The sequence below is a fragment of the Arachis hypogaea genome, chromosome 16, assembly GCF_003086295.3.
Source record: "Arachis hypogaea cultivar Tifrunner chromosome 16, arahy.Tifrunner.gnm2.J5K5, whole genome shotgun sequence".
Lineage (NCBI taxonomy): Eukaryota > Viridiplantae > Streptophyta > Magnoliopsida > Fabales > Fabaceae > Arachis > Arachis hypogaea.
The window spans coordinates 133,049,146-133,066,545 of NC_092051.1; the positions used below are offsets into that span (position 1 = coordinate 133,049,146).

At 34.7% G+C, this 17,400-nt stretch overlaps 1 protein-coding gene across 1 annotated transcript; it reads left to right on the top strand.

Annotated features, from left to right (window-relative positions):
* The first annotated feature begins 4,823 nt into the window (after positions 1-4,823).
* Positions 4,824-7,669, top strand: LOC112757595 (protein FAR1-RELATED SEQUENCE 5-like). The gene is made up of 4 exons (XM_025806151.1): positions 4,824-4,913; positions 5,927-6,597; positions 6,750-7,150; positions 7,275-7,669. The coding sequence occupies exons 1-4, from the start codon at positions 4,824-4,826 to the stop codon at positions 7,667-7,669; spliced, it is 1,557 nt and encodes a 518-aa protein (XP_025661936.1).
* The last annotated feature ends 9,731 nt before the right edge of the window (positions 7,670-17,400 follow it).

Consider the following 17,400-nt stretch of genomic DNA (forward strand, 5'->3'; position numbering starts at 1 on the left):
ATCCCTGAACAACATAGTTACAAATACAGATCCCAAACAATAAATAATGCAATTAATTCCGAACTACTTAACAAAAATATATGAAGATGTGCATATTGAAATATTCTGGAAATTACTGAGAATATAATTTTTGTACAATATTTTATGTACTTACATATTTCGAACACAACTCTCATTGTTATTCCATACTTCTAAACTCAACCAACCAAAGAAATATAGCAATTAGAATGAATAACTCAAAAACTTTTCAAAGAGATCTTCGAAAAATATATGTGTGGGCTTTGTGCTATGATTATTGAATTCGTAAAGCAAAATCACAAATCATTTATGTGACATACAAAAAGTTACAATCAATTTTTTTTACATAACACAACAAACACGCATACCTTTTATATTATTTTTAACGAAATTAGAATGTGCGTAACATACATATATTACTAGAATAATTCAATACCTTTGATGCGAAATCTAGAGGAGAAACTGAAAAATATCAATTTCAATTAAGCAATTAGTTATTTGAAAGAAGCAATAGAGTTTATTATTGATTTACAATAGTTATTTGAATATCAGATAGTGTGGTTCTAAACCGCTGCAAAATAAACTTTCAAAAATACAACGGTCAGCAAAATGGCAGCGGTTCAAAACCACCGAAAAATGTTGTCGAATTCAAGGTTGGCCAAATAGCAGCAGTTCCAAACCGCCACTAAATCAACCGCCGCAAAATCAAATCTCCACGCCCCATACTGCAACGTTTATCCAAGCACTGGTAACTCTTTTTGCGGCGCCGCTAATCCCTTTAAAAACCACCGCTAACTCCCGTTTCTCTTGTAGTGATTCATAATCAATTCTATCCATCTATTAGCAATTATCAATCAATTCTAATAGAGCATATTATTTAATTCTAATCACACTATCACATTCACAATCAATATTTTTCAATTAGCAATGACTTCTAATTAGGCAACCAATAATCATATTGATATTTTACAATTAATCAATTACCAATCTCCAAACATTTTCTTTCCAAATTCAAAATTAGCCAACCAACACAAAATCAACAATATGTAGAATAACTTTGGTAATTAGCAAATCCCCTATACAACAAATTAACAAATTCAAGTCTCATGACAGAAAGATTAAGTAACCTTCGGTGGTCTACCAACGAGCAGAGACGAACAGAAAAATCCATGACGCAGGTCAGCGTGCAGGCGGCAACATTCACAGACGACGAGGGACGAACAGCAACAACCACCCACAGAGATTGAGGAGAGGCGGAGGGAGAGGCACGGCGAGGATGAAGTATAGCTCGAGCAGAGACGAGACGAGGGAGGCACGACGAAACACAAGAAGCTGAGCATAGATGGAGGACTGAGGCAGGGCGGTAGGTTCAGTGATGGCGAGGACAGACGACAACAAGATCTGACGAGAAAGAAGCAGGGAAGCACAGCCGCGGGAGGAGAAGACAGGCGCAGCGATGGCGATGAGCATGCGATGGCGGTGATGTCGAGGTGAGCTCCAAACGCCCAGATCTGTGGTCTGTGTGTGGCTGTGTGCTGTTAGGAATAGAGGAAGATACTGTGAGTCAGAGAGGCGGGGTAAGGTGGGCTTCAGTGTTCAGAATAGGGTTTTCTATATTAGCTTTAAAAAAATAATTAAAATACCGAATTGGTCCGAATTTTTCAAACCCACTGGTTCACAACTTTTTACCAAACTCGTCCGGTTCACCATCATTTGCCAATGGTGAAAACATGATGTGTGATATTCATGTGATGAAAACTGTATCCGTTCATTTTGCGAAAATTTAATGCTTTCTCATATTGAAAATTCAATTTTTCTAAGCACAAAGGGATTTTTAATAGTATCATCAAAAGTCTAATTAGATTTATCTTTGAAATTGATTTATTGTTAGGAATTATAAATATTTCATTTTATTTAAATAATGAAAAAATTAGGTATATTAGATATATCTAATGCCACTTTTAAGAAATCTTTTCAATTATAAAGCCGTGAACTAATAATTAATATATATATAAATCTTAATCTTATTATATTTATATCTTCAATCATGGATTATTTTTTGTACTACAGAAGAACAAATTTTTTAATCTTAGTTATTTTAAAGGTTATACAATATTCATGATATAATGGACATATGTTATTCTATAATGAGACCCTTGTAAATAGTTTTAATCTAAGACTTAACGTTTTTTACCGTGTTTAATCTGCTTTGTTAATAATGGTTAACCACTATAAAATTATGAGGACTTTGTTATATATCAGAGTCTCACTTTTCATATAAGTTCTATTTATCATATTATTTTTTTTATTAACATAATATATTTCAGTTCACAAATGTGTATTTTTATCACATTTTTAATATTTTTATCGATAACAACATTGAAAACTCTTTTGTGAGCTATAAAATAATTTAGATTCATTTTGTGTGATTTACCATATCATAATATATACAGCATCCATACTTTATGCATTCGCCTTATTTTACAAATATAATTATTCTATATTATATACTTGGTTGCTAATTAATATTTTCATATAAATTCAATTTTCTCTTAGTATATACTATATAGTCGTATATAACCAAATATATAAATATTAATTAATAAAACTTTGTTAATATCAATTATGATCACTATGAATAATATTGTTGACATCTTTTTATTATAATTATGTACATATATTAAGCATCATATAAATTATAATTTTTTAAATTTAAAGACAACATTATCTTAAAAGAATTTATGGACGCCGTTGCAAATTAAGGACAAAATAAAATTTTTATAATTATTTATTATGTCAATAATAAATTCCTAAATAAACCTGTGTATAAAATATTATTTTGTTTTTTTTATAATAAATTTTATAAATATATACAAGCAGTTAACAAAAGTTATATATATATATTCTATAATTATGGTTAAACCTTTTTTTAAAAGTTTTTTTCTTTCTATTTAGAAGTGACCGTCAATACTTTTTAAACAAGTAATAAACATGACAGTTAAAAAAATTGTTCCCGATATAAAAATTTATATAAATAAGCTTTGTACGATAATATATAAATAAAAGACTACATCGAATTTTTTTTAAATCAAAAGAAACTTTTATGAGAATAGATTATTAATAATCTATTCATGTTATTTGATTTAGTTGATGTATAATATCCGTTTTTTTTAATAGTTATTACTGCGCAACGTGCGAATAATTGGACTAGTTAAAAGAAAGGAAAAGTATAAGTGAACAATAATCTTAGTGAACAATATGAACAATGGAGTTACAAATGTAAATTACTCATAAATTTAATTAATGATGTAATTAATTTAATTATAATAACTATTTTTTAAAATTTAAAATATCAGATTTTTGAAATAGGGAACTGTAACACGTTTCATATACTCATATTATATCTCCTCTCTCTTGCGGTGGTCCTTCCCAACAAAGAAGGCTCACTTCCCAACCCACCCACAACCCACGCTGCACCCCCCCCCCCTTTGCCAACGTCCGGCCAGCCCCCAAGTGGAGAAAAAAATTTTTTCACCACACCCGTCAACCCGTGCACCGTGCAGCCCGGCGTAGGTCACCGCGATCACGCCTTGTGCAGCCCCTGCAGCCAGTGACGGACCCAGAAAATTTTAGGAGTGGGGGCAAAAAAAAATATATATATTAAATAAATTTTGTTAAATATTATTAATTATATAGAAATATAAAAATTAAAGAGTTATTAGTGAACATTTTTATTCTTAAAATACTATTTATTATATATAATTTATAAAAAAATATTTTTTTATTTCTAAAATTTAAAATTAAAATATTTTAATTAAATTATAGATAACTTATTATCCTAACTAATCTTTTTATACACATTTAATAATAAAAGACTGAATTAACTGGCATATTAACGCCTAATGATACATTAGTATTTATAATTTGAAATTAGAATTATATATAAATACTAGAAAAATTAAATCTTTATATGAAAAGTATGTTTATATAAAATAATAAAAACATAATTTTTATAATTTTTTTATTTTTTAAAAATAATTAAATTTGTTATATATTTTTTAATTTAATTTTGATATAATGTTAGATAAAATATTTTATTTATCTGTTTAATTATATATTATAATTAAAATATTTTTTATCATTATTTTTAAAAATAAAAAATATATTCTAAATTAGTAAATTAATCAGTTCATTTTAAAATTTTATATGTAACATAGATACATATAATAGAGCAAAAGATAAAAAATAAGTAATAAGGATGAATAAATCGAGAATAAAATAAAATATATAAAGTCATGAAAAAAATAAAATATTACATTGATACCTAAACTATAATTGTTTGAATTAAAAATTGCAATTGAAAATATCAAAAAGAAAAATAATAAAATTGAAAGATACATAGAGTCATGAAGAGTTATATAAAAATATTGAACAATTTAAAATTTACTTTTTGATGAAGAGAAGATGACCATTAGATAAGGAATAGAAAAAGAAAGTTGAAAATATAAAAATAAGAAGAGGGTTTAAGAGAAGAAAGAATTGACGGTACAATAATTAAATTTGATTAGGTTAAATAATAGTCAAAATGAAAAAAAAAATAAAAAAATAAATTTAAAACTTTAGCTAATTGAATTTATTTTATTTGTGGTGGGGTCATTTAAAATTTGAAATGGGGACATATTATATATAATTATATTTTTTAAAACAAAAATTAAAAACATCATGGGGGCAAGTGCCCCCTCAATGTTATGCTTGGGTCCGTCCCTGCCTGCAGCCCAAGGCCTCCACCTATCACAGCCATTTTAATGGAGCACAATTCCGTTGAACCGAGTTGTCTCGTGCCAGATTCTTTCACCGGCGATTCGTTCGACGGAGAAAGTGAACAGTTGGACAAGGTAAACAATGTATCTTGTTTCTTTTAGACGTATGTTTATTTTCATATAAATTAGATAGTTATTAAAAGATCAACATTCTTAATCCATTATGATATTTTGTTACAAACGGAACAATTTGGATGGTGTTCTTGTCCATTCATGTGGTTATTAGTTAAAGTGTAATATATAAGTGGATGATCCTGTGAAAGGATTAGTTTGAATTTTTTCTACCTAAAAAGAGAAAACAATTACGTTTTTAGAATGGTGGAATGTTATAATACAATGTACTAGTTAGTTGTTACTACTTACTAGTTACAGATTGGGTTCTTGTTAAGTTTTTATAACTAGTTACAATGAACCATGTGACAAGTTATAAAGGAGATGAAGTTAGAAATTTATTTACTGGATATGATGAATTGTTACAATACCTCTTTAATAGGTTACCCTGACATGTTTTGAATATATGTATAGTGTTAAATAAGAAAATTTTGCCCATGGTTGCGAGTAAAATTGTTACAATCCCCATCTGTATGCTATCAAACCATGCATGCACTAACAAATTTGGATAAATATGGAAGAAAATTATAGGAGCTAATAACGAGACTTTTTACATGATAGTAGAAGACTCTATTTTAGTTTTGTAATGATACTTGATATGTGGTGGATTTATGCATTCTCTATATAAATAATCAATACAATACTAATTGATTAGGTGCCACTTTGTATGCGTATAATTTTATTGTTCTGAATTCGTTTAATTCATGCACATTAATAAATTTTAATATCATATTTTTGGATATAGTATTAATAAAATCTATTTAGTCGATATTTTATTATAGTATCTACTTACATTGTGTATGTTTGATTGTACGCCATAGAATGTACGAAAATTACTGAGTTGGGATGTGATGACACGGAACTTGTTGATGAGGTTCGGACTCTATTTTATTGTTGTTTTTTCGTTAACCGCATGTTTGAATAGACCATTAATCGTCGTGTGCCTGAAATGATGTCTATTTTGAACTGATTTGCAGTTACAAGATCATAGTTGCCTTGCTGACGATGAAATACTAAGAGTTGGGATGCGGTTTGAGCATTTGAAGTTGGCCCAGGATTTTTATGCGACCTATGCAAAAAAAGTTGGTTTCATAAGTAAGATACGGGCCACAAATCTTGACAGGATGACAAAGCAACCGATCAACCAATCTATCCATTGCAATCGGGAGGGTTTCCGGGGGTCTCCTGTCAAAGCACCCATACGGAAGAACACAATGGTAGGTGTGGGATGCAGAGCAAGAATATATGCAAAGTTCGACAGGAAAAAGCATGATTGGGTCTTGTTGAAGGTTGAACTAAATCACTCGCACCCGTGTTCAACTAAGAAGGCAGTGCACTACCACGAGAACAGGGAGTTAACAATGCATGCGAAGTGTATCATTGAGGTTAATGATGAGGCGGGCATTCGACCCAACAAGACCTTTCTAGCATTAGCCAATGAAGTTGGTGGGCCTTCGAACTTGGGCTTTTCAGAGAAGGACGTCAGGAATTACATTTCATCAAGACTCCGATCCACAAGTGTCAACGCAGATGTCAAGGAGATGTTGAACTACTTCATGCAAATGAAGGAGTTGAATCCGAACTACTTTTACGCAGTGAATATAAATGAGGATAACAAGTTTACGAGTGCAGTTTGGGTGGATGCAAGGTGTAGGGCATCCTATGAATACTATGGAGACGTGTCTCATTTGATACCACATACAGCACGAACCGGTAAAATGTATTTAAGTTCACATTGTTTAATTATTTTATTATTTTTTATTAGTTTCATGTTTCTAAATATAGTTGTTCGTTCTTTAGGCATGGATTGCCGTTTGCTGCTTTCATTGGTGTGAACCACCATGGTAAGTCTACTTTGTTAGGCTGCGCTCTGCTAGGCAGTGAGGAGATCCCGAGTTTTGAGTGGGTGTTCACACAATGGCTGGAGTGCATGGGAACGGCACCGAAGGGCATCATCACAGACCAATGTAAGTCTATGTTTGGTGCAATTAAGAAGGTCATGCCCAATACACGACACCAGTGGTGCATATGGCATATAACAAAAAAGATACACAACAAGCTTGGAGGTTATTCTAGGTTCAAAGAGTTGAATGCTGAGTTGAATCACATTATATGGAACTCTAAGTCGGTTGAGGATTTCGAGGATCATTGGGCTGAGTTCATTGATGACTTCAACTTACATCACAACAGATGGCTATCAGGTTTATGTCTTTTTAGGGAAATCATGTGCCGGTAGTGCTTAGATGTTGTTGTGTTCTTGTATTCTGTTATGAAAAAACGTTCTTATGCATGGTTTTGTTTTTGGTGCGTTTGTTTCTTTTTTAGATCTATTTGAGGACCGACACATGTGGGTGCCTATCTTTTTCAAGGGTCAATTCTGGGCTCCCATGAGGAGTATGCAGAGGAGTGAGGGGATGCATTCATTCTTTGGTGGATACTTAAATTGTAAGACTAGTTTGGTCCAGTTTGTCCACGAGTTTGACAATGTCCTAGGAACGAAGGAGCAGAAGGAATTGGAGGACGATGCTGCATACTCTAGAGGTCTAATCCCATGTTCAACTAGATCAGTCATCGAGAGACGATTTCAAAAAGAGTATACTAACGAGATGTTTAGGGATGTCCAAACGGAGTTTGGCAAGAAGGCTGATTGCACTATTCGTGCCGTGGATGAACAGGGTGACTCAGCTTGGGTAAAGGTGGAAGAGGAAATACTAGTCTAACAGACAACCCGTTATGTTACGTTTGACGTCCATTTTGACCGTTCGACTCACGAGGTTCGATGTGATTGCAACTTGTTTGAGAGTGCAGGTATATTATGTTGCCACTGTCTTGTAGTACTTTCATCTTACAAAGTTAATGAGGTTCCTTCCTGCTATGTTTTACCTCGTTGGAGAAAGAACATAAAGCGCAAGCACACCTACATTAAGAGTAGCCACGATGTTAGACGTTCAGATGAAAGCCACAACATATTCAGAGGGTTGTGTGCACATTTCTACAACGTTGCGCAGGAATTCGTGGATTGTGATGATGAGGCAGACATGCTGTATAATGTTCTAGATGATGCAAGGGCCAAGCTAGTAGATTACCATGGCAGGATGCGAAATAACATCGTCCCTACTGCACACAATAGCATCGCCACAGACCCTTCAACCGTTTTCGGCACAGAGGACATTCAGGCCCCATCAAAGTAACCGCTAAGGGTCGTCCAAAAGGCAAAAGGCTAGGATATGAGTTGGATAAATCAATAAAAAAATCCATGTAGAGAAAGCGGAAGAGTTTACGCAACGTATGTATAACAATTTAATTTAAACTTCACTTTTACAACGGTTTTTATTATCTCGATAGTGAGTTGCTTTTGATTGAGCTTGTTTGTTTCAGGATAATTGTGTAGAATCTACTGCAAATCAAGATTCGGAGGCTTCCGCTCAGCAGATTGCTATGCAAGGACTTGGTGGATTCATGTCGCTGTTAAACTCCTTCGACAATACCTAGATTGTTTATGATACAGCATCTATTATGTTATATTAGAGGTCCCTTTTGTTAGGTCTTACAACTCAATATGTATGTTTCATGGATATTTTCTTTGTTTGGGTTGTCTATGCTAAGAAAATTATGAAATTGGTATTTCGATGGGATTTTATGTGCTTACAGCTTTGAGTGGCATGTCCAGGATGTTCGCTTTACTATGGTTATTGATGGTTATTTTTCTGGTGTTTGGATGGTTACTTCTAATCAGATTAGCAATTTGTCTTTGATTATTTAAATGTCATATAATATGGGCTCCCATGACAATATCTAACATCAGCTCACGTCTCATTGACAGAAGCATTTCCTATGTAGTGTTTAAAAATATCAGCACGTTGTTTAATGTTTCAAATTAACATGAGATGGTAAAAACAACCAAAACATAGACCGACATGTTAACTTACATCATTCCATTCAGCTATGTTACAATCTTCATTCCATGTCTCCATGAATTTGATGGCTTAGATACCACAATCCCAACTAGATAATCAAGTAAAACCAATGCCATCAATAAAATGGTTATGCTAAACCCACTTGCGAAGTAATCATTTATTGGGTTTGTTGGTTTGAACTACTTACCCGTTTGGTTGCATGGAAACTTTGGCATAGGCACACATTGGGCCGTTTGGACTCCGGTCATATGTTGGGATGGCCACCTTAGCCATGACTTCAATTAGCCGTCCCTGAAAATCACTCAGCAATCTCTCATCAGCATATGTTTTAAGTGGTTCATGTATTCATGAATAATGCTTAAGGAAGTGTTTGATCTTACTGCATATGAATCTAGTTTCTTCCTTTCATCGTCGTGTGCCTCATCATGAAGACTATCGATGACCACAATCCTTTTCCTTGCCACTTCAAATGCATACATCCACCAGTGTCCTCTTGAACACATCGGAATAAACCACTGTCACAAAAAATTCACGCATCACAACAGCGTCAAAAATAACCGTATCTGTACCATGAAGCACAAAGATATCAAATCCTACACAAGCGAAACAATCATTCCAATCTACGGGCACCAATAGGTGATACATCACCCGTCCTAATTATGATGGCTTCTATTCAACAAGTACTACTCAACAAGTCGATCAGGAAAAAACATCAAGAATTGTCCTACATATGCAACAAACACCTAGCAAACTGTGCAGAGCATTTGACACGGATAAATACATTCTTGTCTAAATATGCTGTATCATGCAACATGTAAAATACATCAATATCTCACCCATTTTCTTTTTGCTGCATCCACTTTGTTAAAGAATCTGGAATCATCTCCAAAGTTTGGACCTAAGCCCTCATACACCGCAACTGGCCCGTTATGGAATGATTCGAGGTTGTGCGGTTGCATGACTGTTTCCTGTTGTCAGAGGATCAGTCAGTTATAAAGTGTCGACAATAAGTTGCAAAAATAGTATATTATTCATACCAATATGCCCGGACAGACACAGTAGAAATTACATTTGAATCTCTCAGACTGTGCATCATTGAATGCGTAACACATCCATTGAATGATCTGCGGTGCAAAATTGAAAATCATGATATAAAGTGTACTAAGAACGCAATAAGTGAAACTAAAACATCGAGATTAAGCACTTACGTTGCTGTTAACCCAACCACGTGCTTTCAATGTACATAGATCCTTCCTCAACAGCTGAAGATATGGCCTACCTTCGTAGGTTGCCAACAGCTCCTCTTCGTCGAGGGAAGAGTTCAAAATCCAACATCGGACCATGTCTTCCTTATCCTCTCCTAACTTAACACCCTTAAGCCTTGAATGTACTGCTGTGATTGGGGGTGTGACCGGTGGCTTCTCAAGCTGTGTCAAGCCCAGTGAAAAGCTAGGCCTTCCAGGACTCGGAGTTTGACACTGTGACCTATTTAGCATCACAGTCTTCAGGGGTTCCATTTCCAATGGCTTGGTGTATTTCTTCTGTTCAATGTTTACCAATATCTCCTCGACTTCTGGACACCGCACGAAGTTCAAATCAAACTCTCTGCATCGAAAGCAACAAAGTAAGGCAACTCAGATAGCACTCGGATGGAAGTCACACGTAAATCAAGATACCTCCATTACATATCTACAACAGATGTAAACTGATAGAGCTTACCTGTCATAATCATATTCGGTAACTTGCACGAGTGATGTGGAAGGTGTAATTGGATCAACCTGATGCGCATCAAACTATTCAGCATCCTGATTTAGCTGCTCACCTGTCAGGCTTGAGCTGTCATCAAATAAACGGCACTTTGGACGAACATATGGCACGTGTTCGTCGTCGTCGTCGAAGTCAGAAACAATTGCACTCCTCTCCTTGCGCGTCTCGGCAACACGTGCTGTACGGCTGCCTTTAACGGATTTCGGTCTGACGACGGGCAGCTTTCTTCGGGTGCCTATCTTGCTTTCCTGAATAAGGAATATCCACCAAATTATCATGATTTTAGAAAGAAACAGCTATGTTATATACTCGCATACAAATCCATGACCACAATAGAAAACTCAATTCGTAAAAAGGCTATGTTCATTCCTATAACAACCTAAATCTCACTAGGTCAACATCCAAGCCAAATAAAATTACACCTAAACATCGAATACATATAACACAGGCAAAACCATATTCAACATCAAACCCCAACAACATCAATAGGAGATCAAAGTAATTAATTCATGATGCCAACACATGTATACACTAAGATGAACTCACCCCTGGTGGCGCTGTAGGGCTTCCAGGAAGTTTTGATTCACATGTTCTTGATGGTGTTTCAGCTGGTTTCTTATAGTCCACACTTGTAACAGATGCCTCCTTGCATTCCTGTGTACATTAAGCGAGAATTCCATATACCAACTTCAATTAGTTCAACATACAAGTACACTTATGTGGAACCTATAAAACATCCAAATTCTATAGGAGCATGCCTCCAGTTGTGCAATTAAAAATAAACACTAGAAGTTATAATCTAATCTAATCGCCTATGACTTTAATGTTGCACGTACTTTGAATTTCAACAGCCACTTACCTTTTGAGCCGATTTACTCCTGCATTCTCTCTTTCTGCTCTTTTTTTCAGTTGCGTGTTCTCTCCCCTTCTTCTTGGTTTGCAATTTTGGCTTCTCTCGAAATTTTGCCCTCCTTCCGATGGGACCCTAACATCAAAGGGTCAATTGAGCTTACGAAACACTCATCCGAAATCCCGAGGTAGAAAATTATAAATGTCTTAGTTGGATTATATTATAATAGAGAATGTATCATCCATCCTAGTACCTCATCAATCACATTGCTTGCCTTCTTTTCAAGTTCTGATGCAGTCCATGCAGTCAACCATGGCTCTGGTTCTTGACAGCGCTCTAGGTCACCATGCCTTAGCCGCTGAAAGTACAATAGCTGGATGGAAAGATTGTATGGTTTCTTAGTTCTGCATTACCGCAAGTGGGCTAAATAAGCAAAAGAACACTTAAACTTACCATTAGGGCAAACATGCAGCCACCACAAGTTTCAAGCTTCTTGTTTTGGTGTGTTTCAATCACCTTCCCAAGCCACTTGAATGTTTTCTGTACCCAGTTAAATTTGCTTGGATCTGAGACATCCAAAATTGGAGAAATGTGCCAGGGAGAAATTGTTTGTTGGCTGGTTGGACAGAGGAACATCTTTAAGACCACCAATATGAAGTGCCTTCTAAAATTTATCTTATCTGCTTCTGTGTCCATAGGGCAGGCATAAACGAAGTCGCGCAGCTGAGTTGTTGTCTTCTTTTTAAATTGCTCTTTGATTTTCCTGTGAGCCGGATTCTTTTTTCTATTTTTGGAATATCAACCCCTACATTTCAGATTGAAACAAGCAAATAGAATAATTTTAACCATACCTAAGAGCAAAACCCACAACAAAATAAATGACAACAAATTCACAATTAAAGATAAGGAGCTGACCATTGGAGGGTATCCCTAATGCCCTTCCTATTAGGGGTGTAATTGGTTCGGTTTGGTTTGGTTTTGGACCGAAAACCAACCGAACCGACCTGATCGGTTGTACGTTGATACCAACCATTCGGTTGGCTGCTTTCTGGACAACCGAACCGAACCAACAGCGGTTTGGTTCGGTCGGTTTTTTCGGGTTTTTTATACCTAATAAACAGAATTTAAAATATCATAAAATGAAGTTTAAAACCTTCAATAAAAGAGAATAACAAGAGTATATTACATCCAAATCCAATACAAATTCAACTTAATTAAATATAAAATAAAGGCAATTAAAAATGTCTAACAAAACAATAAAAATAAATACACTTTAAACCGCAACAGTCACTTTAAAACAAAAAAAAACCAAACAGCCAGTCAACCACCATGCTTAATCTGAATCCACACCAGACTCATCCTCATCTTCTCCGGTTGGTGCAATTTCTACAAAAATAAAACAAGAAAATCAATATAGATTATAAATATAATATAGATTATAGATTATAAACATAAAGTGACATATCAGTTTATTTTCTATTTTGTTGAGTGTTTCTGATATATGCAATGATAAATCCAACTGCATTGCAATTACTTGTTTTGACATGCCAAATGATAATGGAATAAATTCGAATCCTAGTGTACTCTAGTTCCATATTATGCTTTATGACTGAACTTGTTGAGATAGGAATCTGTTGGACAATTTGTTGGTCTATCTACCCATATTATGTGTTCTCCAAAGAGAATAGTAATCATATTAGCATCCATAACTGCTTGTTCAGAATCTTTAGTTACAAATTTTTCCTGTTCTTTCAGAGAGATAATACACCATGGTTGAGCTTAGGAATGGAAGTGCCCAAGCTGCCAATGGAAAATCTAGCGCTGCTGGATCTACTTTTCATCCAAGAAAAAAATGAAAATAAAAAATAAAGCGATGCATTATCCAGCCAATTCTATTTTATATATGCCTTGTTAGTTGTTATGTATATGACATTATTATTACAGAAAATTACTCTACACAAATTACTCTGATGATTCAGCCATTGCACAAAATCTTCACATTAAAGGATCTTGGTTCCTTATCATATTTTCTTGGAATTGAAGTTCATACTTCATAGAACAGATTCTGTGCAATTTGTCCCAAACAAAATATATAATAGACCTTCTATCAAAATTGGGAATGAGTGAAGCTAGTCCAATGCCTATCTCAATGATTTCATCCCTAAAATTACTATCAACTGAAAGCGATGCATGATCCTGTGAGTTCTTGATGCAGCCAATACAAACAGAATTTCTAAAAACAGAATTTCTAAAAAATATAACCACAAAGGCACAAACAGAATTTCTGAAAAACATAACCACAAACAATTGTTCAGGTTAAATCAAGCACAAATGCACAATATCACATTATCACTAAACAAAATCTCTAAAAACAATTGTTCAGAATTTCTAACCTCCGAAGAAGACATTGTGGAGTTGCTTTTTGCAGGAGATGGCTTGGTGACAGACTGACAGGAGTGCTTTATGCTTATCGTCGCTCGAGTTGGACTGCGACGGCCACTGGAGTCTTGTTGGCGACTGGACTGCTGCTCCGTGACAGGACTGCTGCTCGGTGAATGGAATGCTCCTCGGCGACGGCTACCCTGCGGCGGCGATGACTGAACGCCTTCGAGCAAGGAGTGGCGACTTCCTTCACGGTGGACACCGGACAGCACTCTCTGGCTCCCTCAGGGTCTCCTTCTCTCGAGCATGGAGGAATCGCCGAATCGGATGTGGAACCGTGGAAGAGAAGAAGAGAGCTCAGGACTAGGGTTAACAGAATCGCCGTTCGCGTAAAAGGGAAGAAGAAAGCTAGGGTTCTGTGTGATAGGGCGCTTTTATACCTAGGTTAAAGGGTAATTTTGTAAAAACACACCATTGAACCCTCATTCTTCGGTTCGGTCCGGTTCGGTTCGGTTTCTGCCGAGCCAACCAAAAACCGAACCGAACCGATCGGTTTACTTCGAAAAAAACCAAAAAAAACCAATTTTTTCGGTTTTCTAATCGGTTGTTGTAAGATTTGGTTCGGTTCTGCGATAATTTTCGGTCCGGTTCGGTAACTTACACCCCCTACTTCCTATTAACTCAGCACTAACTGGGATGTTCCCAACATCAACTATAAGTGTCTCTGTCTCCACATCATAAGCCCTGGCTAGTTGAATCATTATCGTCTGCTTGACTGCCCAGCGAGGAATCTGCTTCACAAAGCCAAACCCAATAGCATCGATCTCTGCTAGCTTCGCATCGGCATTAATTTCTTGCAAGTGGGTTATCATCCCGTTGATGTAGCATGGAGAACATCGCGTCTCCACTAATTTCTATTAATAAACACAATACAAATTATGAGAATAAAAAAGAATCAAAACTTTGTTAATACAAAACACTGCTTACCTTTTTCCCCATTAAAATGCTGTTGAGCAAGTTAAAGTCAAAGGAAGTTCTTGCCTGTTAGGAAACATTCAACCATAAGTCTTGATACGAAACACACATTATCATCTGACTATAATTGCAAACACAGCTAACAATCCGAAGCTCTGGACACACACAACATCATTTACCAAGACGGATTAAAAAATAAAAACGTTGCCATGAACAATCAAGCTGCCGTTGCAATGACTCCCATATTAATAAAGTTTTATATTATCCACTAGAAAAAAGCCTACTTCAGTTAGGTATGAAGTTTTCTTACAAAATTGAACATGCATAGTGTCTAGAGTACAAATTCAATCACATGAACCAGAAAAAAACAGCATAAATGAAAAAAATCAATCAGCAAATACAACAAATTTGATATGATTCGCTATAATCCAACCATCTGTGCACAGTGTGATATTACTAACCATGTTGTAATTTAAGAAAAAAATAGAAATCAATTGCAGAACAACATAATATCCTCCGCAATTCAAGTAAACAGCAAATAACATGACATCGGTCATAACAGGATCCATAGATAGGAATGAGTTAAAAAATTGGCCTTCCGATTACGGAATGAACCAATGCAATTCCTGGTCACAATTGCTTATTATTATTAGCACTAGAAATTATTAACAGAAAAAAATTCCTTCATAAATGTTGTAGCTCAGCTTAAAAACGTAAAACTTTTTTACCTTCATATAGTATAATAGTCCTGTCATATTATTTAGCAAAATTTCACGTGGAAACAAAATTTGTTTTTGTATAACTATGAATTATTATTTAAATTTTAAAACGAGTCTCTACAACATCCAATAGCGATAATATAATATTCATAGATACGTACACACGAAACATGATGCAACTATAGTATTTACAACCAATTTTACTCATATCTACATAAGCCACCGCTAAAAGCCATGACATTATTGCATCCATTTTTTCTTACAAAATTGAACATCCGTCATTTATAGAAATTAAAGGTCAATCAAATGAAACAGAAACAGATAAAGAATTCACTACTAAAATATCAAGCCCAGGCTCCATCAAATTTCAAACATGTTTTGCTTTAATCTAAGTATCCATGAACCATGTGATATTACTATTCATGCTGTAATTTAAAAAAAATGTGAAAATCAACAGCATAATTTTAGTCATGTGCAGTAAGAGTACATAGGCAGTTAAGAAAAATCAAGTCAAACAAGGTCCTTGGAAGCATACCTGTAAAAAATTGAACTTCTAATTACCTAAGTCACCAAAACAAGTCCTAATATAACCAGCTTGCTAGGCTCCAGAGATTTACAACATTAGAAATTGCTACCTAAATGATGTAGATCATGTCACATTTTTCTCATCCATCTTTTCTTACAAAATTGAACATCCGTCATTTATAGAAATTAAAGGTCAATCAAATAAATCAGATACAGATAAAGAAAAGAATACTAAAATATCGAGCTGAGGCTCCATCAAATTTCAAACATGTTTGCTTTAATCCAAGGTTCCATGAACCATGTGATATTACTATCCATGTTGTAATTTTAAAAAAATCATATCAAAATGAACAACATAACATCCATAGTCCTGTGCAGTAAGAGTACATAGGCAGTTAAAAAAAACAAGTTAAACAAGGTCCTTGGAAGCATAGCTATTAAAAATTAAACTTCTAATTACGTAAGTCACCAAAACAAGTACTAATATAACCAGCTTGGTAGGCTCCATAGATTTGCAACATCAGAAATTGCTACCTAAATGATGTAGATCATGTAACATTTTTTCATCCATCTTTTCTTACAACATTGAACATCCGTCATTTATAGAAATTAAAGGTCAATCAAATGAACTAGAAACAGATAAAGAATTAACTACTAAAATTCAAGCCGAGACTCCATCAAATTTCAAACAAGTTTGCTTTAATCCAAGGTTCCATGAACCATGTGATATTACTCTCCATGCTTTAATTTAAAAAAAAATCATATCAAAATGAACAGCATAACACCCTCAGTCGTGTGCAGTAAGAGTACATAGGCAGTTAAAAAAAGTTAAACAAGGTCCTTGGAAGCATAGCTATTAAAAATTAAACTTCTAATTACGTAAGTCACCAAAACAAGTACTAATATAACCAGCTTGGTAGGCTCCAGAGATTTGCAACATCAGAAATTGCTACCTAAATGATGTAGATCATGTCACATTTTTCTCATCCATCTTTTCTTACAAAATTGAACATCCGTCATTTATAAAAATTAAAGGTCAATCAAATGAACCAAAAATAGATAAAGAATTAACTACTAAAATATCAAGTCCAGGCTCCATCAAATTTCAAACATATTTGCTTTAATCCAAGGATCCATGAACCATGTGATATTACTATCCATGCTTTAATTTAAAAAAAATTGAAAATCAACAACATAACACCGACAGTCGTGTAGAGTAAGAGTACAAAGGCAGTTAAAAAAATCAAGCTAAACAAGGTACTAGGAAGCATAGCTGTTACAAATTGAATTTCTAATTATGTAAGTAACGAAAACAA

What these genes read in the sequence shown, in the direction of transcription:
- LOC112757595 (XM_025806151.1), top strand. Translation starts at nt 4,824, where the DNA reads ATGGAGCACAATTCCGTTGAACCGAGTTGTCTCGTGCCAGATTCTTTC. An exon ending in AAAGTGAACAGTTGGACAAG is followed by an intron (nt 4,914 to 5,926) that starts GTAAACAATGTA and finishes ACTGATTTGCAG; the next exon opens with TTACAAGATCATAGTTGCCT. An exon ending in GCAGTTTGGGTGGATGCAAG is followed by an intron (nt 6,598 to 6,749) that starts GTGTAGGGCATC and finishes TTCGTTCTTTAG; the next exon opens with GCATGGATTGCCGTTTGCTG.